The 15,475-nt window shown below is 42.7% G+C and overlaps 1 protein-coding gene across 11 annotated transcripts in view; it reads right to left on the bottom strand.

Annotated features, from left to right (window-relative positions):
- ST3GAL3 (ST3 beta-galactoside alpha-2,3-sialyltransferase 3) overlaps positions 1-15,475 on the bottom strand; it is a 183,212-nt gene that overhangs the window by 71,192 nt on the left and 96,545 nt on the right. The window contains exon 6 of one of the 11 annotated variants that reach the window (XM_048059217.2): positions 4,473-4,652. The exons of the other annotated variants lie outside the window; for them this stretch is intronic. Coding sequence (XP_047915174.1) covers positions 4,634-4,652 — 19 coding nt within the window. The 3' untranslated portion in view covers positions 4,473-4,633. Of the gene's footprint in view, positions 1-4,472; positions 4,653-15,475 lie in introns of those variants that run through there. 11 annotated transcript variants of the gene reach the window in all.

Below are 15,475 nucleotides of genomic sequence, written 5' to 3'. Positions count from 1 at the left end.
ATCTCCATGCCAGTGTGTGAAAGCATGTGAGGAAGGGGGGCAGAGCTGCCCTTGCATTGTTCATTACATATAGGTGTGCTACTAGCACTGTACTGTGCAGGTGTGAATGCACTTGGCAGAAGTGTGTGGAAAACAAAGAAAGGGTTATCTGCTCTCAAGGCTGCTTCTACCTCATTCATGTGCACATATACAGCAGCTATCATGACAAAGGCAAGAAGGGAAGCAGTTCAGGAGATCATAAAGTAGCACTCAGTTTACAGAGAATGGAAATTCAGTACAGATGTAGGTGTTTTCTTCTGCATTCATTAACATATAAATGATTCACGAGATGTCCTTGCCAAACCAAACAGTTGTGATCTATCCAAAATCACTTACAAAAGAGGGAACTAGTCCTTCTTAACCATGTCAGTATGGGAATACATTATCTTAATTATACCCTCAACAGAAAAACCCAGCAGCTACCAAAACTTGTCCCTTCTAGAAACAATTAGTAAAGTGGCCAGAGAGAAGGAAACAATTAGCACTTGACAAAAAACACTACAGAAATACTAACTTCCATATTAGACCACTTCTGAATGTACTGATCACTGCTAGCAAATGTGTTAATACCATCAGAAATCTGTTCATTCAATCATACCAGAACAGTAGCAGGGATGTTCTGGATCAGTATCAAGTATGCTGTGCTACAGAGATGAAGAAAGGAATGTACTCCACGTTCAGAGTCACTGAGTACATCTCCGCTACAGCCACACCACAAGATGTACACTTACCTGAAAGAGGCACAGCCTGGCTGATCTAGAACCTGGCAGTGGGCTTGATGTACCCATCGATGTGTATGGTTTCACCCTGCCCCCTCGGGTTGTATATCAGGTAACTTCTTGGACCTGAGCTACCTGATTTAAGATAAACTCATCTACACTACGCCACTACCATGTACACACAATTTCAGACAGCAGCACAGTGAAGAAATGATGGAATTAACTCTGAATTATAAACTGCAATATTGTCTGTCCAATCACAGACACACAGTAAACCTGAGGTTTCAGAAGTCTTTAGGAACGGGGAAGAGAGAGACCAAGAGTATTTAACAAATCAAGAATAGAAGACTCCAACTCACCCATGCATACTGCTTCACATCCACTCATGCAATCTTTAATAAGATAATCAATCTAAAACCATAAAAACAGGATGCACAGATTATGTGGCTGTTCTAGAAAGAAAGGAATGTTTTTCCAGAGCCCAAAGAAGAGTGAGGATATGAAAGGATCTATATAACTTTATCTAGGAAAAAGTAGGGAAGATGTGTTAGATACATTAGAGCTTCTGAAGGTCTTAAGTAAAAAACAAACAAACAAAAAAAACCCAACCTACAGGACTATTAAAACCAACTACAACAAGCAAAGAGGATACAATAAAACCCCGAAAATATCCTAAGAACTTCAATAACTTGACAAATTAGCTTTATGTTTGTACTGGTGACTTTTCAAGCATCTTGGTGCACTGAAATGTAAGTATTGTGTTACACTGCTGGGTCTCTCCCAGGAATCATGTCCACCTCCTTCCAATATCAACAGGAGGAACCTTTGCAAGATTCTTACACAATTCAAGAGCTTTTGGAACCCAAATGGCTACAGCACAGATGCTCGCAGCTCCTCCTTTACAGCTACCACTTGAAATAATGGCAGCAGGCAGGTGCCATGGAATGGCTCCCCATTTTCCCCACGCAGCAGCCTCAGCAAAGGACGATGGCACTGCCTGGGGGTCACCATCAGCTTTGGGCTGGTTTGTTAGGTCACCAAGCTACTCTGGTTACAGCTGTGATATGCAATCTTCAGGAAAAACCCCGGTGCTTCAGAATGTGCACGTAGGAGCAGGTTTTATTCTCCTCTCAAGAATCAAGAGAATTCCCTACAATAATTCTTCAAAGTAGCACAGCGTAATAAAAGATATACAAAAAACAAACAAACAAATTAGCCACTTCAGTTCACCTATTCAAAAGTACTTCACAAGAAAAAAAGGTGCAGGCTGTAACGTCAGACCTGACTCAGAAGTTAGCATTATTTCCAGATGGAATTAACTGGGCTATTTGCAAGTCATACACCAGGGAAAGGCAATTTACAGTAGTATGAGGTGCAGTAGTGTCTCTCACCAACACAGATCCCCCCTTACAAGGTGCCTGGTAAAGCCAGGAGGAAGGCCAGATCCTACTGGGACTCCCCAGGGAAGTCCTCAAAAGCCAGTGAAGCAGTAGCAGGCCCGAGCTGATGCCTCTCTGGTGTCCCTTCTGTACATGATGATCAGTAGACAGAAGAGGTGCCTAAAGAGAAGGGTGAAGTAGCCAATGGCCTTATTATTGCATTTTCTACAAGTAAAAAAGAAAATTCTATAGAAAAAAAATGCAACAGCCTCAGGACACCAACTGTTACTCAGTAATATTTAACACTCTTGTACAAGGAGCCAGGGAAACAGACTTTTAATTCACACTTTGGCTTCCTTTAAGAAGGGAAAGGAACAGTTTTGAGGAAAATATTATATCCATACGGGGCAAAAAAGAGCAAATTAAACGATATTTAGTTCCCATAAATCTTAAAGGTAATTCCGTTCTGGAAACATTAAGAGATCATGACTGCCATAAAGCCCGTGATCTATGAAAAGCACGCTGCCACCTCAATAAATCAGAGCAGGCCAGAACCGATGTCCAGCAGTGACAGGGAAATGCTGTCTGCCAAACCTCTCCAGGAGCATGGCTGCTCTGTCTCAGCTCTGGAGCGCGTCTGGCATATTCTAGGACCCCTCAGGAAATATCAGGATATGCCTCAAACAGTCCCTGGGAATGCTCTCTGCAAAGCACCTAAAATACATTCCAAGGAATGCGTGGGAGTTTGTCAAACAGAAAAAGTAAAAGTCTCTGAACGATGTTAAGTTTTCCTATCTGCTGAGCAGCTTACACATGGGATGCTGCATTTTACCCGAGTTACCCACATGGCTACCTAAAAGGCGGGTTAGCCTCACCAGTCACAGCTTCAGAACTGAAATTGGCTTGTGCTTCACAGGCAAACAGCAAGGAAAGCAAGAGATTCCATTTTTCAAACTCAAATTTCAAGCCCTTGCTCTCTACACCACCCCAAATCCCAGAAAAGACATAGTGCAATCTCACAGCATGGCAGCCATGAAAAGATGAGGAATTTGGGTGCTTGTGGCACACAGCTCTGAGCTGCATGATTTGGGAGGCAAATGCCAGGCATCTTAAATCTCTACTTTGAGTGACATACACCAGTAAAACAGCAAAGGACATCTGAATAGCTATGATAATTACTGGGTACAACTCAAATCCCTCCCAGCTCTGAACTTTGCATTCCTTGTGGAAAGACATTGGAACAATCTCTGTCACAGCGTACTGCAAAAGGAAGTGTACTGCCAGGAAACTATTCTTAAACAGGAACCTATATACACAAGAAAGCGTGATATATATTTGCACCTAGGGGATTCCAACTTCGGCGAAAAAAAAATAAATGTTTCCAATTGTTTTCTTCCTGACAAGTAAGAAGAGCTGTGGCCCCAAAACACTTCTAGCTTGAGGGATGAACTAGCCTGTCTGATCCATCCTGCAAATTCTACACAGGTGATGATAATCCAGCACCCACCATGTTCCTCTTCGATGTGCACAGAAGGATTCAACATTGGGCTAACTTCCCAAGGTATCAGACAAATCCCAGACTAGCACCTTCTCTACCAAAATAGCTATTGAACAATTTCAGACATTTAATCTCAGCTATAATCTGTCCCCTACTCTCAGAGCTGTTTTCGGAGCAATTAAATACATGAACGTGTAGAAGGGAATAAGCTAGACCAGAGAAAGTAAAATAAATACAACCACTGATAGTCTTTGGCTATAACATGGAGGAAGGAAGACGTGGCTAAGTCCCTGAAAAATCAGAAAGGATGGTGCCATGTTTCTAGAAATCACGAAAGTAGGAAAAAGCAGGTGGGCAGCCACTAAGCTCCACTGTGGGTTTATTTTTCAACTGTTTCCTTCCATACAATAGGAGGTGTTCAGATGTTTCATGTATTTTTTTCCTCTCCTCCTTTAAACATCCTTGCCTTTTGTTTCTTCTTTAGTTAGGGATCATCAGCACATGGAAACTGCAAGATGAAGGAAAAAAAACCCTGCACTACAACCTAATATTGTATATAACCTGCACATTACATTTGTAAAAGGACACGGACAGCCTTCAACGTGAGGTTTGTGTTTTGTTTTGGTTTTAAAGACAAAAAAAATTAACTTATTTGTGCCGGCAGGATTTCTACATTCTTTTGTTTGCTTATGCTTAAAAGCATCCATGGTTAGACAGAAGATACAAAATCTACTAACTTTATTAATAAAATGGCTGAAATACAAACCAAAGCACTCTAGCACTGAATAATCAGCTCTGAGAGATTTATAGAAGTACAGAGATAAAATCTAAACTAACCTTTTCCTTTTTCCCTACTGAGACCTAGGTGTATGTTCTCTCCCTTTTCTCCCTTCTCTGGGGAGCAGCTTGGCTTGATAGTCTAGGGAATGAGGAGGCTTGTGATGTCCTGATTTCACATTTCTTATTGACATTAATCCTCTGTCAGAGATCCAAGCAGCTCAAAGATTCCTCAAGCAGCTGAAAAATTTAAGAAACCGCATTAATAAGGATTAACCCCATCCTACAACCATACAACACTTCTTTTCCTAAACCAGCAAATAAACAAGCCAAAAATGGATGATTACAAGAAGAGAAGTCTTCAGCAGTAGAGACCAGGCTAAAAATTAAGTTGATCTTAAACTGTAGAAACAGTCTAAAATAAATTAGACAATATGGAAAAGACAACTGAGTCCTGAAGAATGGCCACAGTGTCACCTACCACTGTCACTTGAGACCCCTCGTACTTTTTTTCCACAAGAGACTGAGCCAGTGATCCCCACCCATCTTCTCCTATGCCAGTAATGACTAAGATCCTGAGTGTACCTACTGTTGTCTCTTTCAATCTGAAAAGTCCTGAACTGCAATTCTCCCTTGGGATGGCCCTGAATTATCCCGTGGAGTAACACTGCGTTGCTTTGTTCTGTCCTAGCAACTCTGCCAAATGGGTTTGTCCATCACGGGGCTGGTGTAATCACTCACCCCTTTGCAGCTCTGCAAGAAAGATCGTGGAGCATAAGCCTTGGTCTTTCCCCATGACAAGAAGGGACAGTAAATGCCACAGCGGCTGGAGTAGGTCAAATCCACTGAACAAAACTCTCCTCCCAGCAGCAGGCCGTGGAGCAGCGCCCTGTTATCCCTGCCTCCTCCTAGGGATGGATGCTCTGTACCTTTTCAGGCACTCTGGAGCATCAGTCATCTTGCCCTCATTGCTCCCCATCACCTAGCAGGTTATTTAAACCCATCAGTGCAGGCATTTTCCCGTTGCCTGTTTGCAGCTCTATTTAGAGCAAGACCAGCTGCTCCAGCATATCTTAAAGGGCCTCCATCCTCCGTGCTGTGGTTCGTACAGAGAACATTGCCATATTACTGCAGAAAGATAAACATCCTATCATGGCTGAAAAATGTAACTATCACAGCTGTAAAACCCGTTAAGCGTTCCACTATATTCAGGATCAGAAAGCATCAGCTCAAGGACTGTGCCCAGTTCTGGGCCTCATTCAAAAAAACATGAACAAACTGGAAACAGGCTGTAGGAGAGCTCTGAAAAAGATCTAAGGTCTAGAAAACATGATCCCTGAGGAAAACTAGAAAGAAATGAATTTGTTTAGTCTAGAGAAGAGAAAATTGAAAGAGGACATGATAAGCCCTTAAATATTACAAGGCTGCTGCAAAAGAGAAAGGTAGTACCTCCAGATCCCTGGTGAATAGAAGTAGGAGCCCTGGGCTTAAAATGTGGCAAAGGAAACAAATTAAACATTAGAAAAAGGTTTCTTGTGCTTGGGATTATCACACGTTGAAATCTATTGCCTGGACATGAGTTACAGAACCCACCCAGCTACATTAGATTCTTATTTTATTGTTTTATTTGCATCTGTTAAGAATGGGTCAGTCCTAACTGTGCCTACTCATAAGAGCAAAGATTAAATGCTCTTTTGGAGCTCTGAACAGGTCTACTACTTTTGAAATTGTTTCTACACTGGGCTAAATGTTGCTAGGAGGTGTCAAAGCACCCAAGCTACAGCCTGCTGTAGTGGGGAATCAAGAACTACCCTTCAGACTCCCTGGGACTCTGAAGTATTTACCTTCATATACGGCAATCAAATTTCAGTACAAACAGCTTTAGATAAGCAGCACATGGATTTTGCAAGCCTGCTGCCTGCCAAGACTGCTTTCTGTTTGTACCCTGTACCTTTGTGATAAACAGGAAGACACGTAAAGTTTAACCTTTCTGCAGTCATTAATATCTTGTGCTTACGCACCACCAAGGCACAAAATCAAAGCCTGATTTAATATCAGCTCAGTCTCCCCTGCTAACGGTCTGTGTCCTGACCAGCTTACCTAGAAGGTCTCTATAGAATGGCAATAATGATTAAGGAGACTGGAAAATTTTGAGATAAACTGTATATATTAAAAAAACAAAAGAAAGCAGTTTGCCCACTCTAACCAAATCCTTGGGCTTTGCTACTGATTCTCCAAACACTTCGGACAAAAACCACATGTACACACAAAAATAACAAGAGGCTTCACTTAAAGTTTGGCTTCCTTTTAGGGAGAAAAAAAAAAAAACCCTCTAAAATTGAGACAAGGCAGAAAATTTGTCCTGACCTGCCTCATGGTGCAGCATGTAAGACAACATGGAAAACCTGTCATTGTTCACAGAACCCTCTAATACCAAGACACAATCAGGTAAGGGGTGAAAAGCTGACTGCTAGACAGGGCAGAATAATGTTAGTTTAAGAACCAGTCTTCTAGCATCATAGTTTGTTTTTCATGTGCTATTGTCAAAGACGCAAGATTGAATTACAGCTAGTTTTGCCTACCAAAAGCCAGGTGGGGTGCTCAAGGCCTCTTAGGGAGCACTGAGCCAAATACAAGAGATTACATGGTATTTGGAAACATGATGAAGGTGAGCGAAAGCAGACTAACTTCTGCTTGAGCTTTCAAAGCCTTCTGTGCAAAGAAAAAAAAAAAAAGAGATGAGGAGTGAAGCAGAAAGGGATGGCAGAAAGGATGCAGTTCTTCCCCCTAACAGAAAGACTCAGCTCACACAGAAGATGCCAACCAGCAGCTCTATCAGTTGGCCAGAGTTTAGCACAGTTGTATGATTTGGTGTCCGTGCAGGCAGAGGACTGGACTTGGTAATTCACTTGGTTCCTGAAGGCCTTCACCTCTAGCATATTGCTTTTTTCCAGGTCCAAAATCTCCTTGGTGTAAAAATTCCCTGCATAAATCATACTAGAGTGAGGATGTTGGTAGAAGTTGGTCAATGTTTCAGGCATCATTCTTGAAACAGAAGGGTTGTTCTGAGTGAGAACAGACTTAATTTTTTAAGGCTTACGTTCTTCCAGAATCATTAATGACACTGAAGAACTTAGACATATCTCCTATTAAGATGATGTGGAAAATATTAATTTGCTGCAAAGTACACACCATGGCATTAACAGAGGTGTTATCAGCTCTTCTGACTTCATTACATATACTACAATAGTCTGAAAAGTTTTACAGGACCTAGTTCCTTGTTTAAAAAAAAAAGAAAAAAAAAGAAGTGAGACCTTGATAATTGACAGAGACTCAGAAACTTGAGGAAAAATATGAAATAATAATTATTTCCAAACTGCACGCATTTGCTGTCCTGACTCATCATTACTGAAAATTTGTAGGTTGCAGTTCTTGTCACTGCAACTCCAATGGTGACTTTACAGTGGTACAGAGAAAGCCTCCCCGTGAAAACACACACAAAGACCAAGCCTTCTTTCAGACACAAACTAGAAACTAAAGCAAAACAATAAAAGTGGGAAAAAAGTCCATAGAAGCTACTGCACCGTTAGTTGCTCACAGCACAAGACAGTCAGATAATTAAATGCAAAGAAAGAAAGACAAGAATAAAGTAAATTGTTCAGCTTCATTGTATGCTACAGAAATTGATGCTCAAAGACGATCACATGGATAGCCCATTGTGATGTTGCGTAGATTATTTTTCTGGCACATTTTACTTTCAAGTTTGGTTTTTTTTTTTAGTCACCACAATCTGGGTTTGACATAAAAAACTGACACAGCAACGACAATAGCAAATCAAGTCTATGGTTTCATTGAGAAAGCAGGAAGATATGAACTAGAAACAAGGAAGATCTTAAAAGAGGTCTGCAGTGGAAATAAGAAGGGACTAAACTCATGGGAGACGCTGGGCAAGCAGTTCTCTCGTAACTTTGAAACTGGACAAGGCTTTGCAGTTAGAATCCACATCATAATTTGCACCGTTCAGAAGATGGACATCCTAACTAAAAGAACAGCGAGAGGGGGGAAATGATCTCCATTGCACAAATTCCTAATGCCTAAACAATTTACCTTGGCAAGCTCCTTCTTGTATGAAGTTGTTCAAGAAACAGTGACTTCCAAGCTTGCTTAGTAGTTAAAGAACTGTAATTCATCTGATCAGAGAACAAGCTTTTTTTTTTTTTCTTCTGTCAAGTGAAACAGGGATAATACAGCTTTAGGTGCCAACTACAAGGTACACAGAAAAGAATCCAACACCCAACTGATGTGAATTTGTACCATGTACATAAAAGATCGCTAATATCAGAGTAACATCACTAAGTGACACACAGCTACAGATAAATTACAAAGCCATTAATGAGATCCATATCAATCCCAGCATGAAAAATTCCAGATGTGTTGCTGTTCCTCTGCTGCACAGCAGACTTCACGTCCTACCGCAGGATGAACTGGTGGCAGAGTTGTTCCTATTTCAAGTTCAGGCAGAGGTTTTTGCCTCCTCCAGCCTCCAAGGATTTTTGCATCTCACAGGCTCTGACTAGGAACCTAGATGAAAAAGACCAAAACGTGCACCCCAAGGGAAAGCAGTGTGTTCAGAGGGGACATGAGGAGCCCCCCAGGTGCCAGTGGCAGCAGGTCCCTCTAGCTGGAGAGGATGATTGATGTGGGAGATGCAGACCCTGCACCCAGCTTCGTGTAATTCTCTTTCTCCTCGCCTTATTAATTCCAGCTCTGAGCCTGAGAGTTATCAGTAAAGCAACATGCATTAAAATCTTCCAGATAATATCAGCACTGCTTAATATAAGCCTCTCTCCTTTGGTCCCATGGTTTTACAAATAAACAAGAATTTTTAACAAAACAAGGCTAAGGCACTGAGCTTGTAAAAAATCTTTCTGAGTACTGCTTCCAGAGATAAGGCACGGGGACTGCACTCTGCAGAAAGTTTCCATGCAAGAGGCCACCTGACAAAAATGGAAGGATTTATTGACTAAAGGAGCAAGTGCAGCGGAGAAAACCGCGAACAGTAGACAGCACAGACAGCTATATCCTCACTTCATCATCCCACAAGGAGTCTGGTTTGAACCAAACATTTGGCAGGGAAGAAGAGGCTGGAGGTGCCACTTGATTACTCTGACAAAGAAAGGAAGTCTGAACCACGCTCACCTCTCCCATCCTACTTGCAACACAGGTGAAAAAAATAAGGATCCTTCCAGCCAGCGTCCTCTCGAGGAGGACCCCGTGCTCTGTTGCCGTCCCAACCCAAAATTCAAGGTGCACTGGAACAGACTGCAACGACCACGGCAGTAACTTGTTCACAGGGCTCTGCTCAGAGGCTTGATGTATACCTTAAGCACAAGGTAAGTCCTTTAAAGCCTGCTCTCCCAAAAGCTGTAAATCTTTCAGAAGACCAGATATCCTCCTTCGTTTGCTAATCAAAGCAAAAAGACTCTCCCCATTTTTCTTACTGCACCACCTGAAGAACGGCACAACAGAGCTCTTCATTCCAGGAATGGAGTTTTTCGATGAGATACTCCATTTCAACAAGTTCCCACAAGACAAGCCAGTAGCAAAAAAGGATGCTGCTGGTTTATGCATTTGAGATTTATGAAAGTCACCGAAATAAATACTAAATATTATTAGCTACTAAAGGAAATGGTTATGGTGAAGATGAGGGGATAAAAAAACCATACAAAATGTTTTCTCTTTCAATACCCTTGATAAAGAAAGCACTTTTCCTACAGCTGTGGGAAAGAAAACAAGACATAATGGTGAAAGTTAAAATTACACGTGTTTTGACTGTTATCAAATGGAGCTATAGCACATGGACAAAATGCAGTCTGAGTGATCCCAAGTTCTAAACTGAAAAAATACTGCAGGCATATTCAGAGTAGTCATTTGTATTCACCCCCGAACATTACAAAAAGCAATGAACTTTACCAAACCACTACTTTTTTCCCCAGTAGTAACATTTAATTGTGTGAACTATGGTCAGCCTTTGAAAGCCACAGTGTTCACCACTATGGTTAATGCTCTCCCGGTGACTGCCCCCCAGGCTACCCAACTTCAACAAGTCTCAGTTGGCAGCAGGGCTGGCTGACACAGAAATCCTGCCCCACCCAGGGGATTTCTATAGCCCCCGTGAGTGGGGGAAAGGGAGGGTGGAACAAAGCACAGAGTGACCTCGTAACCCAGCATCTCCATGGATCCATGGTGGAGCCACAAAAGAAGTAACACGCTCTCTGCCTTAGCCTGGAATTCAGCCTATTCACTGTATGTTCTTGGCATCATCCATTTCTGTTTTATTTTCTCATTCTTCTCTTTGCCCACCTATGTTTGTCTAACCACTTCGATGGCCTGCACAACCATTACAGTATTCAAAGGCTCCACAAACAATTACTTACGATTTATATCTGTCAGAGAAGGTTTTCATGGTTTTATTCCACTTCTTGAAAGTTTTAAAACTAATTCCATAAAGATATTAAAGTTTGCACTCCAGACATTTTGGGATTGGACATGTTCAACATCACACTGCAAGAAATCTCGCCCTTACAATGACAAATTGCAGTCATCTTGTTCTCGTGCAATCTTACTTTTAAGAAAACAATCACCCTTGTAAGAAAAAATGGAAAAAGTAATGAAAATTCACAGCCTAAAAAGTGAAAGTTTTGGAATGCAATGGCAAATGAAAACGGAGACCGTAATATAAATAGTGAGTAATCTCAATCACCAGCTATTTCCAATGTCTTATCATCTTAAGTACTTTTACCCTCCCATAAATCAACCAACACTTAGTCACCCATTTGAACTTACTGAAGTACAATATAAGAAATAACAAGAAAGCTATGGTACAAGCTACCAAAAAACAATCCTTAAAAATAATAATTTATCATTCAAAGCTGTAATAAAATCCCAGAGCACATTTTGATTGCCTTTCCAAATCCTTCCCAAAAGGTTACTTCTCTAAAATCAATTTCCCCGTATTAGTGGAAGATAGTGTTTAAAAAAAAATGTTGAAGCAGACAAGCCCATCTAATTCAGGACACTCTTAAATTTCCCTGTCTAAACAGAGAAGTTGAAGGACTACTTTAGCTGAGTAGCCCTTGATCTTGATGACAGGAGAAGAAGCAGATTTTCATTAGGCAGCAAAATAGCAACGCTGTGGGCCGAAGAGAAAACTTCCCACAAGTATTTATGGGTGCTCTTTGGGCAAACGTTCAAACAGACTCAAAACAGACAGCCACGGCACAAGCAAACATTACAATATCATCCCACATTATTCACCTCCGTAGCGCTCACGCTCGGCCCGCCTGAATCACGCCGTTCCTTTCTACGGGACATCTCGCTTTTACCCAGCTACAGACGAAGTGTACTTGGCAGCGAAGTTCACGAGCACCCTAATTACAAAACCTGCAGATTCTCACGTCAATGCTATGTAAACATCGCTGTCTCAACCTAAGCGTCCAAATGACCTAAGAATTTTTTCAGAGACAATCAGCACTTCGTTGAATTCAACAGAAAGTGCATAGCTACATGTCTTCTGAGCAAATCGGGTCACTCATGTCACCATGCTTATCGTCTACTGATTACTTCTGAATATTCCCAGTGCATGTTATTCCACAGCTACAGCATGACCTATGCTTTGCAGCAAGGGTTTTACTTTTAGTATTGTAGCCAGTTGTGAACCGAATCAAATGGACACCCCTTTGGTGATACCGAGCTTCAGAGGCACCAAAGCAGGTCCGCTCCTGCCAGCTTTTATCAGCCAACTTTCTGAAAAATGGAGCCCCCGGTGACAGGGATTAGAATCACCTGTACTGAGAACAGGAATTAGGAGGGAAAATACAAGAGCAGCTCTAGCTGAAATAAGAGGAGGCAGATATGCAGTACTATCAACAAAAAGCTTCCAAACATGCCCGTTGCTAGCACAGCCTTGGCTAGTCCATAAGAGCTAGTGTGAGCTTTCATTCAACGACTACTTATTTCTCCTTTGGGTATCAAGAGCGTGCTTCATGCTGCAAAACACAAGCCTAAACAAACTTTGCCTGTTTGGCTTACTGTCACACATGCACACCAAGTGATCGCGGGCATTTCCTGGGCTCCGAGATGGCAGCGAGCTCTAGGCGCTAAACTGTGCTAGCATTAACCACCAAAACTGACCCCAGAACAGAGGCTGGGGATCAGAGATGTGTGCTTTGCTGGTAATTATAATTACTGCATCTCTGAAGGAGAGAGGGAAAAAAAAAGCGTTGCTTGACTTGTATCTTGGGATATTTGAAGAATTCATTAACTTGTTTGTGCAGCAGTAAGGAAAATCCTACCTTAGGATGCAAGCGAGCCTGCAGAGGGTCAGATCAGAGTTCAAAATCTCTTTTCTAAAAATGGCCACAAATGAATGTCCAAGGTAAAGTAAGAAAAGGGCAAAGAGATAAAATATTTCCTCCCTAACTTTCACACAGCTTTCAAACCTTTTCAGCTCAGCGGATTTCCTGAGCTTGATGTGGTTTGTCTAATCAGCAGTCCCCCCTTCCCTCCCAGCCACGGAGCTCTCCTCCAAATATTTGCCCAGACTCCCCCGGAATCCCTGCAGACGCTTTGCAGCCGCCACATTCCTTGGCAAGGAGTTGCCCAGGTATATTACCTGATGCACAAAGAAGTGAACCATGGGTTGTTTTTTTTCTGGATGCACATAAGAAACAGGTTATGCAGAAAGACCGTAGCAGTGTTTTCACCCCCTTCTTTTCCTGTAGTAAATATTAAGGGAGAGTTGAGCTCAGCTCACCCAGAAGACCCAGCACAGAAGATCAGATCTCCCTCTGCTCAATTCCTTCCCCTCAGCCAGCAGCAGGGACACACGGCCTGGCAGAGCACTTGGCAGCTTTTAAGACCCGTCCGTCTCCCATCACATTATAAGAGCCTGCCCTCTCCCTGCGCTCACCCAGGACAGCCTTCCATAGATAGCCCTAGGTACCTTGAAACCTACAGGAGCACCAGAAATTAAGCATTTATAGGGAACTGAAGGGCCATACAAGTACAACGGGGTCCCAGCTGCTTTCTGGGAAACAGTGCACAAGCACAGACAACGTGGCATGCTCAGGCAGTGGTCTGGGCTTCCAGTCTGCAGAAAATGAAGCCCACAGACTGCCCTCGGCAAGAAGGGACAGCTATTATGGCAGCTATCAGCTGCTTCAGGGAGATCTTCTCTTGCTCTCTTGAGCCAGCCAATGTTCTCAGCAGCTGCACAAAAGGAGTGAACACTTTCAAGATGACATATTTCATCGGGAGATGAGGTCCATCCCGCCACAAGTGACAAAGAGCCACATTACTCCTCTTTACCCACTAGCTAGCGTGGGAATAGAGCTAGCCACAAGAAAACGGCCTCTGTAGCAATGTCCTGCAGCTGTCAAAGAGCTGGCATGGGGACAAGTCAGGCACAGGAAGAAGAGCAGTGCTACTGCAACCCTGGCCAGAGTAATTCCAGCCTCAGCACAACAGCACAAGAGTAGGTGACTACACAGACACGTTCCCATTGCATTTTCTGTGCAGATTTGCCTTGCACACTCATGCATGCGTTGTCTTTGCCGGCCTGCAGGAAGTACAGTAACGTGCACACTTTGATGCAGCAATACTGACTTCAGACCCAGTCTTGTGTGGGAAGTGTTGACAAATTCCCTCTGGTAGACACTGAAATCATTCAACCAATTAACCGAGATTAGATTAGCTAGCAGGTTTTGAAAAATGGTATGAATAAGATGTGTGCAGCCACACATGTTTTTACTCAGTCACGAAACAGAAGGACATTTATTACATCAAGCACCGAGGCTACACCAGATCAGATCAGCAATCCCACCTAAAACACAAACCAGCAACATACCTCCTACAAAAGTAAAACAACTCTGTACTAAACCACGGTGGAATAAACTGAACAGAGACGCATTTCCTTCCCCACCCCAATCAGCTTGAAAATCAATGCCTTTAAGCAGAATACATATATTTTTAATGTAACTGTAGTTGTATTGTTACTTGCATTAATATAAGATTATGCATACCTTATTCAAATCCTGCCTCAGTAAAGCCTATAAGCTAGAACAGTTTGAAACAGTCTACTGAGAGCTCTGAAGGGTTAATACTACTGGAATTTAGTTTTTCTCTGCCATTCACTAAGTTACATATACCTATTGTATTTCTTCGGCAAACTACACGTCATATTTTTGCCTGTACAGAATCCATCCTTCCTAGAGAGACAGGCTCAGATTTTATCTTGGAGTAGACTGGAAGAAGGTCTGAAGGAGGTGTGCAGACATGCAGGTCTTCTCTGTGGCTCCCTCCTCCTAGCAAGGATTAAAAGAGGAAGAGCAGAGGACCAAAGGCTGAGCTGTGTGGCTCTCCTAGAGGAAGCTTGCTGGAGTTGGGTGTAAAAAAGCTTCTGAAGGGCCTGGTGAAGATCTGCTGCCACAAGAGAACAAGAGAGGAGACAAAAGGCTAAACAACAACTTGAGAAGAACCAGCTTGATGCCGCTAAAGGCCGTTGGCTGGAAAAACCTAAAAGACGATCAGTTTTAAGCAACCAGTTATCACACTGCTTCTTCCACCCTTCTGCAAAGTTACACGTCAGCTCACCTCCAGACACTGCCTGAAGTGCTGCCTACACGCTGCAGTTCCTCTTGATCTGATGATATTCACCAAAGCATTACTGCACCAGCACCGCTCCTGCCGTACCACACCTCCGCAGCACGGACTTCTTGCCAGAATTTGCTCTCCCAGATGAGGAGAAGGCAAGACGCACTTATGAAACAGAGAACAAGGGTCACAGCTGGGAAGAACGGCATGTCCAGGAAAAGGCCAGTGGAGAAGACATGCTTATGGTGCTAAGGGGTGGGGAACTGGCCTGTTAGTCTCGCTGTTAGAGCAGTGAGGCTCTGGGCAACAAATACCAAAGAGAACAAGTCACAAATAACAGCGAAGGATTTATCTCTGTGGCCGTGGAGGGTGGTTTGAGCAGTTTCACTAGGAAGAGTACAAAACCGAAG

The sequence above is a fragment of the Anser cygnoides genome, chromosome 8, assembly GCF_040182565.1.
Source record: "Anser cygnoides isolate HZ-2024a breed goose chromosome 8, Taihu_goose_T2T_genome, whole genome shotgun sequence".
NCBI classification, from domain to species: domain Eukaryota; kingdom Metazoa; phylum Chordata; class Aves; order Anseriformes; family Anatidae; genus Anser; species Anser cygnoides.
Note: the sequence above shows the minus strand (reverse complement) of the source record. Positions and strands in the feature narration are given on the sequence as shown.